At 54.8% G+C, this 9,036-nt stretch overlaps 1 protein-coding gene across 4 annotated transcripts; it reads right to left on the bottom strand.

Annotated features, from left to right (window-relative positions):
• Positions 1-195: 195 nt before the first annotated feature.
• Positions 196-7,246, bottom strand: FOXP3 (forkhead box P3). 4 transcript variants are annotated; one of them, XM_016218409.2, is made up of 11 exons: positions 6,983-7,246; positions 6,354-6,458; positions 6,126-6,264; positions 5,690-5,777; positions 5,516-5,620; positions 4,026-4,113; positions 3,750-3,830; positions 2,604-2,754; positions 1,910-1,986; positions 552-653; positions 196-345 (listed from the first exon to the last, which is right to left on the bottom strand). In XM_016218409.2, the coding sequence occupies exons 1-11, from the start codon at positions 7,244-7,246 to the stop codon at positions 196-198; spliced, it is 1,350 nt and encodes a 449-aa protein (XP_016073895.2). The 4 variants fall into 4 exon arrangements, with proteins under 4 accessions (XP_016073895.2, XP_087669581.1, XP_016073894.2 ...); XM_087813455.1 differs by adding an exon at positions 4,310-4,423 and having other exon boundaries at positions 5,516-5,777; positions 6,983-7,207; XM_016218408.2 differs by having other exon boundaries at positions 5,516-5,777; positions 6,983-7,192.
• Positions 7,247-9,036: the final 1,790 nt, after the last annotated feature.

The following is a 9,036-nucleotide window of genomic DNA, read 5'->3' as shown; positions in this document are numbered from 1 at the left end:
GGGGCCCCTCTAAGCAGCCTTGGTGCAGAGCATATAATCCAGGGGGTAGTCAGCTTGGTAGTAGGGTCCCTGACAGACAAGACAGTGCACATACTTCTTGGTCCCTGCAGACATGTCCAGGGCCTATGACCCCTGTCCTGGCCACTTCTGCCCTGCATTTTGGCCCCTGTCCTTCCTTCTTTCCTTGGTTTTGGGTCAGGGGCCAGGTAGGGGGTTGGAACACCTGCTAGGCCTCTGGCTTCTCTTCTTGCGGAACTCAAACTCATCCACGGTCCACACAGCCCCTTTTTCACTCTCCACCCGCACGAAGCACTTGTGCAAGCTCAGGTTGTGGCGGATGGCATTCTGTGGAAGGAGGACCAGCCAGTCAGGTGGGTGGTGGAGGGAGTGGGTGGGCAGTCATTCTCTGAGGTCAGCAGTCTCCACCAAAAACCAACCTCCTGCCCCTTCCCATCATGTTTGCAAGCCCAGCCTCAGGCCTTCCCAGCTTGGCCCAGCACTGGGGTGGCATTTGAGGCCATCTCAGCCCTGCCACCTCCAGAGGTGCTCACCTTCCAGGTGGCAGGGTGGTTTCTGAAGAAGGCAAACATGTGCGTAAACCAGTGATAGATCTCGTTGAGTGTCCGCTGCTTCTCAGGAGCCTCCAGGATGGCCTGGAAGTTAGGGGGTGTCGGGGTAAGGGGAGATGCTCCCCCAAAGTTGGGCTGAGAGGGGCAGTGACCCACCTGACAGTGGACCATCTGACATGGGGTGGAATTGTAGGGGCAGGGGAAAGGATGGATTGTGGTGATGGATCAGAGACAGGGCTAGATGTGGGGTGAGAGTGGGCCAGGATGGGGTTAGATAAAGGATCAGGGCTGAGGTTGGAGGAGGGTCTGGCTCAGGGTTAGGGCTGGAGTTAGGTTAAAGGTCTGGGGTGGAGTTGGAGTGCGAGTTCTTTGTAGGGGGTGAGGTTTCAAAGTTTGGGAAGAGTAAGGGCCAGGAGTGGGGTCAAGTGAAGGATTTGGAAGGGGTAAAGGGCCAGGCAGAGCTAAAGGTCAGGGACAGGGTTGGTTAGATTCAGGCTAGGGATGGACTAGGACTATTCAAGGGGCGTGTGATAGGGTGACGTGTGGCATTAGGTCAGGAGTCAGAGATGGGCCTAGTTATTTAGTTATTTTATGGGTCAGGGATGTGGTTAGGTTCAGGGTCAAGAATGAAGTTGATTGTGGTGAAGTTGAGGTTTGTGTATAGTTAAGGGGCAGGGCCGGGGGTTGGTGTGCAGTGAGGCTAAGGGTCAGGGATTTGATCTGTATGGATTTAGGAATGGGACTAAGTTAAGGGGCAGTGATTACAGCTGCAATGAGGTTCGGGGTCAGGGTGTGGCATCATGTAGGGTTAGGCTAGGTTCAGGTTTGGTGTTAGGTGTGGGCACCTGGGATGAAGGTCCAGGTGGGCTGTGGTGAAGGTTCTGGGAAGGTATTAGGGATATTCAGCTGAAGGGGCTCAGATGGGGTGAGGTTAAAGGTCAGATAGGTGTTACAAGGGGGGGTGGGGTCTATGTGGGGGATGTGTTGACATACTGGGGCACATCGGGGCTGGGGAAGGAGTTGGGGTAATACCTGGAAAGGGTTTAGGGCAAGAGGCAGAGATCAGATTAGTTTTTGGGTGACTATAGGTCAGGAAGGCTGATAGGTACGGGCTTGAGGTGGACATTAGGAAAGGAGTGGGTTTAGGGTCAGAATTTGGCTTGCCTGGGCGTGGGTGATGGTTTAGGTTTGGGTTTGGGGGCAGGTCTGAGGTGAAGCCAGCAGGGGGATCACACCTGAGGCATGGCTTTCTTCATGCAGGAGCCCTCCTTAGGGGTCCTCGAGGGAGGCCGGGAGTTTGGGAGGCAGGTCCCCACCCTGTCTTTTTCTGCCCTGCTTACCCAGCGGATGAGGGTGGCATAGGTGAACGGGGGCCGCATGTTGTGGAACTTGAAGTAGTCCATGTTGTGGAAGAATTCTGCCCGAGGGGAAGAGGAGTCAGGCCCCACCAGAACCTCCTCACTCCCTCTCCTGCCCTCTGCTGTTCCCATGACCACAGTTACTGCTTGCCGAGCATCTGACATAACTCGTATCACTTACTCTTTGTACCACTCCCACCCAAATGGGGCTTATTCTTGCTGATGTTTAAAGGAAGGGAAGTAATTTGCACACCAAAAGGATGTAACTGGTTAAGTGGCAGAACCAGATGACACGCAAGGGCCCTGATCACTGTTAAACCCACAGCCCAGGCCTTTTGTGTAGTGGGGGCTGACGAACTTGGGCGAATACCCCACTTTCCCTTCAGGGGGAGAGGGAGAGTCCCTGGAAATTACATAGGTAGTCCCCTCCCTTCTCCCTTCTGATGACCAAATGGAACAGCTGAAGCCCCAAAGCCCAGGGAGACAGAACTAGACAGCTGAGACCATAATGGGAGCTTGCAGGCTACAGAAACTGAGAGGAAGCTTTTGTAAGCGGGTGTATCTTCCCAAAGGCTGGGTTGCGGTGGTGGGGGAGAGCAGTGTGGAGCCCCCCAATGCATGCCAGTCTGAAGATTAGCGGTTCAGGGACACCATGTAGGGCACAGACCACCCTTACCTGGGAAAGTGCTATGTCCATGGCTGCCCCAGAGGTGCCTCCGCACAGCAAATAGGCCACTGGGGCCCTCCTGGGGGCTGGGCCAGGCTGGAACGGTGGCGCCCGGGGTGCCAGCAGCTACAATGCAGCAGGAGCCCTTGTCAGATGATACCTGGGTGGGGTGAGGGAGAGGCTGGTGACCCAGAGGCTGAAACTTTCCACTTTAATTTTAAATAAGTAAGTGTTTTTAAAAGCAAGGGCACCCTGCCCTGGCCAGTGTGGCTCAGTTGGTTGAGTGTCATCCAGTGCACCAAAAGATCGCCAACTTGATTTCTAATCAGGGCACATGCCAGGTTGTGGGTTCAGTCCTGTCGGGGTGCATACAGGAGGCAACAAATGGACGTTTCTCTCTCACATCAGTATTTCTCTCCCTCTCCCTTCCTCTCTCTAAAATCAATAAAAACACAAACATATTTAAAAGCAAGGGTGCCCTCTTCTCAACTCCAGTCTGATGTATATTCCCGCAAAGCAGCATTAGCCATATTTCTCAGTGTGGTGTGAGCACTAGTGTGTGTAGCTCACCAACGCTGGGGCCGCCAGCTGGGGTTGAATCGGGCTCCTCTACAACCCCACCTTGGGAAAGTCACAAGTCTGCCTGGCCTCAATTTTCCTCATCTGTAGGCTAGGGATGATAGCAGTGCCTACGTAGCATCATGAGGAGTGAGTTCACACCAGCAAAGGGATCAGAAGCAGTGCCTGTTACCCAGACCCGCTTCGTGGGTATGTGACCTGCACAGCCACACAGGGCCCTGTAATTAGTTTAATGCTCTGCAGTTGCCATCTTGAAATTCGAGCCCTGCATTTCATTTTGCTCTGGGCCCTGTGAGCTATATAGCCAGTCCTGCTAGTGACACATGATCTACATGCAGTAAATGTCTAGCTATTTGATGTTTTGAAAGCAAGATTATGATGTTTCCAGAGCTTACGGTGAGAGGGTTTGTAAGTGGAGGGGAATAGATTCTCAGGTCTGGGCATGTTTGGAACTGGGAACAAGGGCCCACATATCCCAGGGCCTGGGTGTAAGGATAGGTCTCCCGCACCCTGCAGGGCCCCTTTCCTGCCCCTCCCCACAGCAGTCTCTGCCGCCATCAGGCCCAGGTGGCTTACCATGGATGGAGCCTTGGTCAGGGCCACCTTCCCAGCCAGGTGGGCCTGCATAGCGCCCAGCTTCTCCTTCTCCAGCACCAGCTGTGAAGATGGGAACAAAGTGAGGCCTCAAGCTGGCCTTTGCCAACCATGGTTTGCCCAGGCTATGGTCTTGCCTGGGAGTGCACCTTCCCCTTCCTTAACGTTAGCTCCCATCCTGGGTGAGCTTGGCTCCTGGCACAGGGTAGACATAACGTTTGCCCACCATCCCCCACCATCACCCCTGCCCCATGTCACCTGCTGCTCCAGAGACTGCACCACCTCCCTCTGGAGGAGACACTGCGCCCTGCCCTTCTCATCCAGGAGATGGTCTGCCTGGCAGTGCCTGGGGAGGGGGGAAGATTCCATGCAGGTGACCATGGCAGGCCTGGCCTCCTGGCTCAATGTTCTGAATGGGGAAGGCTCAGACTCTCTGGGAGGTCTCTCCTCAGAGCCTCAGCCTCCCATTCCTCTACCTCAGGCTCCCTCTCACACTGTCATTCGTTCAACACATGCTACTTGGCATCCCCCTTGTGCCAGGCCTGAGCTTGCCACTGGAGCCTGGCCAGGGTGTTGGGGATGATGTTGGAAGGGTGGCAAGCTGGGAGCAGCCAGGTAGGTGAGAGAAGGAAAGGCATTCCAGGTGGAGGGAAGGCCTGGTGGTGAAGAGGACAGCATGCATTGAGTTGCCACTGATAGTTGGGTAGGGTTGGAGAAGGTGGGGTGTGTGTGTGTATGTTGTATCTCTGTGTGATGAGGCTAAGGAGAGGCAGCAATAGCCATTTTGAGGAGCTGGGACTTTGGGGATCAAGAAAATCATGCTTTCCCTGGTCAGTGTTGCTCAGTATTTAGAACATTGGCCCATGCACTGAAGGTCTTGGTTTCGACTCCTGATCAAGGGCACGTACCTGGGCTGCAGGTTAGATCCCCAGCCCCGAACTGGGCCACATGCAGGAGGTAACCAATCAGTCAGTCTCTCTCTCTCTCTCTCTCTCTCTCTCTCTCTCTCTCTCTCTCTCTCTCTCTCTCACACACACACACACACACACACTCCCTCCCTTCCACCCTAAAAAAGTCAATGGAGAAAATATCCTTGGGTGAGGATTAACAAAAAATAAAAAATAAAATCAGGTTGGTGTGCTGGCATGAGGGGTAGCAGGGCAAAGCAGTTAGGAGTGCGGATTCTGGAGCCTGGCTGCCTGGGTTCAAATCCCAGCTCTGTCGCTTAGGAAGTGGGTGATCTTGATCTAGACACTGAACCTCTTTGGCCTGTTTCTTTGTCTGTAAAATGGAGGTAAGTAATAGTACACACTATTATGCCCCATATACAGATGAGAAAACCAGGGCCCAGAGAGGCTAAGTAACTTGCCCAAGGTCTTACAGCCAGTGAGTGACAGAGCCTGAATTTAAATTCTCAGTCTCAGCTTTTGCCTCTTTTGTTTTTAATCCTCACCCAATGATATTTTTTCCATTGACTTTTTTAGAGAGAGTGGAAGGGAGGGAGGGGGAGGGAGAGAGAGAAACAGAGAGAGAGAGAGGAGAAACATCAATGTGAGAGACGCATCAATTGATTGCCTTCCTCACGCAAGTGCCCTGACCAGGGATTGAACCTGCAACCCACACCGGCCAGGGCAGCTTTTGCCTCTTTTACTACCTATCAGGGTGAGGCCTGAGCTGAGACCTGCACCCCAGACCTCCTTCCACAAACTGGGGACCCCCCTGAAGTGGAATAGGTCTGGGCCACTCACTTGAGGAAGTCCTCTGGCTCCTCGAAGACCTTCTCACATCCGGGCCACTTGCAGACACCATTTGCCAGCAGTGAGTAGGGGCCCTGGGGCACAGTCGAAAGGGTGCTGGGGGGACAGAGAGTGTTAGAGGAGGGCCTGGCAAGGCAAGAGTCTTTCCCAGCCTTGCCCACTGACCTGTCTTTCCTGGGTGCACCAGGGCTTGGGAAGGTGCAGAGCAGTGCTGGTTCCCTGGACACCCACTCCAGGCTGGCCACGTTGATCCCTGTGGGTGGGGACAGGGCACCTCTGGAGACTATGGGCTGGGCTCTCCTTTTGAGCTTCCTACCCTCCTGAGTCTCTGGCGTCCCTCACATCCAAGGCTTCTGGTGGAGCAACTCAAATACTGCCATTCACAAGTGCTGACATTTTGACTAATTCTGCAAAGATCTGGTCTGTGATTTTGATGTTCTGCATCTTTCAGGTTCTGAGCCTGACATTTTTTGGAGGTTGGAGTTTCCAAGATGATGAAACCTGACACCTGACACCTGAGGGCCATGATTCAGCAGCCTATGCTGCTCACTTTCAAGGACTTGGGGGCTCTGAGATTCTGTGGGGCTATGGGGTGTATTACCAGGTGGCAGGCCCGGCCGGGCCTTGAGAGAGAAGACCCCAGTGGCGGTGGTGGGTGGTGGGAGGCTGAGCATAGCTGGGCTGTCCAGTGGGCGCACCTGCAGCACAGGGGTCCGGGCATGGGCATCCACTGTTGAGAGCTAGGAGCATATATGGGCTGTGGTTCAGCCTGGGCCCCTCCCCAGTTCCCCCACCTGCTCCCTCTTCCCTGCCTGGTCAGGGTCCATACCTGGTGCATGAAGTGTGGCCTGTCCTGGAGGAGCGCCTGCAAGTGGGGCGAGGGACCCAGCCGTGCTCCAGAGGGTGCCACCATGACGAGGGGCACTGTAGGCACCTGGGGGGAGAAGGCAGGCAGGAGAGATGTCATCCTCACCCTCACTGTTCTACATGCTGAGTTCACATGCTCCTCACCACAACCCCACACAATAGGTACTACGATGGTCTCCTTTATACATATGTAGAAACTTAGGCTCAGGGAGATTGAGTGACTTTCTCAAGATCAACCAGCTAATAAGTGGCAGAGCTGGCCTCAACTTTGTCATCTCACCTCCTTGGGCCCCAGCCTCTCTTCTGTCACATGGGGATGGGGACATGTGGCCATGCTTTTGGGAATATGATAGGGTCTCCTCTCCTGAGAGAGGGATTGGGAGTTTGGGGAGAGCCTCGAATCTCTGAGACCTGCTAAGTGGGGACTTTCTTGGCCCTGTGATATCTGCATAAGTCACAGACTTGCCTGGGACCCAGAAAACCACTTCCTGTGCCCCAGCCGGGCCCCCCGCCCAGTGCCACAGTAAAGGTCGGCACCTGTAGGCCCAGGTACTCCACCCTGCTTGCTCCATCCTGGGCCCTGGGCCTCACCTGCAGCTGTGATGGTGGCATGGGGTTCAAGCAGGAGGAGGCAGCATGGGTCCCACCTCGGAGGTCCCGGCCCTGGAAGGTTGCCCCCGGGCTCTTGGCCCCCAGCTGGTCTGAGGCCTTGGGTATAGCCCTCCAGCTGGGTGAGGGTCCTGGGGATGGGCTGAGCACCAAGGAAGGGGCCAAGGGCTTGGATGGCCTGGGGTTGGGCATTGGGTCCTTGTACGAGGTCAGGCTGTGGAGACATGGGGGGAATGAGTTATACATGTGCTGGGGGTGTGCAAAATACTCAACCACCTGAACCATGTGGATACACCCTCTGGTCAGAGCAGGCATTGGCTGGGACATGTCCCAAAGAACCCCACAAGTAGACCCCAGCTCTGGACATGTTTGCATGCACATGCACACACACGGTATCAGGAGCATAAGTGTGTGTGTGTCTGCACATGCCCCACATGCAGACTTGCACCAGTCCAGCACATGGCTTGCCTGCGCATGCTGGCACAGCCCTGGTGGGGATGTGTCCCTCCAGAGGGCAGTTGGGGTTCAGTGTGGTTTGCAGGGCCTTAGCCAGGGCAGGTCTCAGCTCTGTCCCCCATCACTTGAGGCTTTATCTTCAGTCCTCCAGTCCTCCCTGCACCTGGAATAAGTCACACCACCTTTGCTGATCCACGTGGGGCTGGTCTCTGATTTTCTCCTGGGAGCATGATTTTACCCCAGTGATTTGGGCATATCTGGGAATGGCAGGGGGCATGGACTCAAAAGATCCCTCTGGCTGCTGTGAGAGGGACAGACTCTACGAAGGCAGGGCAGAAGCAGAGGACTAGTGAGGATGCTACTGCAACAGTCAAGGTGAGTGACAATGGTCGCACAGAACAGGACGGTGGCAGTGGAGATGGTGAGAAGTGAGTGGATTCTGAGCATGTTCAGAGCATTTTCTGGTAGCTTGGATCTGGGGTTAAAAGAGGGAGAGTCAAGGTGACTTCTGGGTAATAGCCTGAGCAGCTGGAGGGACAGAACTGATGTGACCAGAGATGAGGTAGATGGGGGAAGCTGTGTGTACGTGTGATGATCCAGATGTGGATGAGCATGAGGAGTCTGGCATTAGACATACGAGTGGAAATGCTGAGTGGGCAGCTGAGTATAGGAGTCTGGAGCTCAGGCAGCGGCAGAGTCTGGCCATCTCTGGGCTCTGCCCTGCATGGAACTGGTAAGTGCCAGAGAGGAGAGACGGGCTCTCTTAAGCCAGGGCCTGTGGGAGCTCCTTGACTCAGACCCCACTGGAATTGATGCCCAGCTGCCTCCAAGCCTTGGCTCATGCTGTTTGACTTGCCTGGAATGCCCACACCTCCTCTTCCCCTGTCTGAGGCCAATCCAGAAAGCCCTCCACAGCAGCTCCAGACCCCTACACTCCCCAACAGGAGGGGCCTTGGTTTCCCAGAATCCTATAATCCCAGACTGAGAGGAAGTCAGAGCTGGAAGGCACTGCCTAGTCCAACCTGCATTTTACCAAAGGGGACACCCAGGGGCAGCATTCCACAATCCCATGGCGACTTGAGAGCTCCACTTTTCTCCAGAAAGGGTGTGCTCAAGCACATTTCACAGGCCCCTGCTGTGGGGCTGTGTGTCTCTCCGCCTCACCCCACAGTACAGGGTTGGGCACACGGCTGCTGACGCCAGCCCTAGGTAGTACAAGGAGGCTTCTGGGGGAGCACTTGTTCCTTCCTTTCCTTGCTGTTAGTCCATGGGAGTTGTCAGAACTGTGGTGCTGAGGGAGGGAGGGATGAAAATCCAGATACTCAACCCTTAGTCTCCCTTGGGGGTTAGAACATTACTGTGTGAGAAACAGGAGTTTGGATCTGTGGAAGCTCAGGACAAGGACAAGGGCCCGAGAGAACGTCAGTGACCACAAGGTGAATGAAGGAATTAGTGAACGAATGAAGGTGGAGATCAGGGCGATGCTTCTATAAGCCAAGGAATGCCAAGAATTGCTAGCAAACCATGAGAAGCTACGGGAGTGGCCCGGACACTTTCTTACAGTTCTAGGAGCCAGCCCT

Source organism: Miniopterus natalensis, chromosome X (assembly GCF_054644295.1).
Source record: "Miniopterus natalensis isolate mMinNat1 chromosome X, mMinNat1.hap1, whole genome shotgun sequence".
Classification (NCBI taxonomy): Eukaryota; Metazoa; Chordata; class Mammalia; order Chiroptera; family Miniopteridae; genus Miniopterus; species Miniopterus natalensis.
This window is presented reverse-complemented; position numbering and strand designations above follow the sequence as displayed.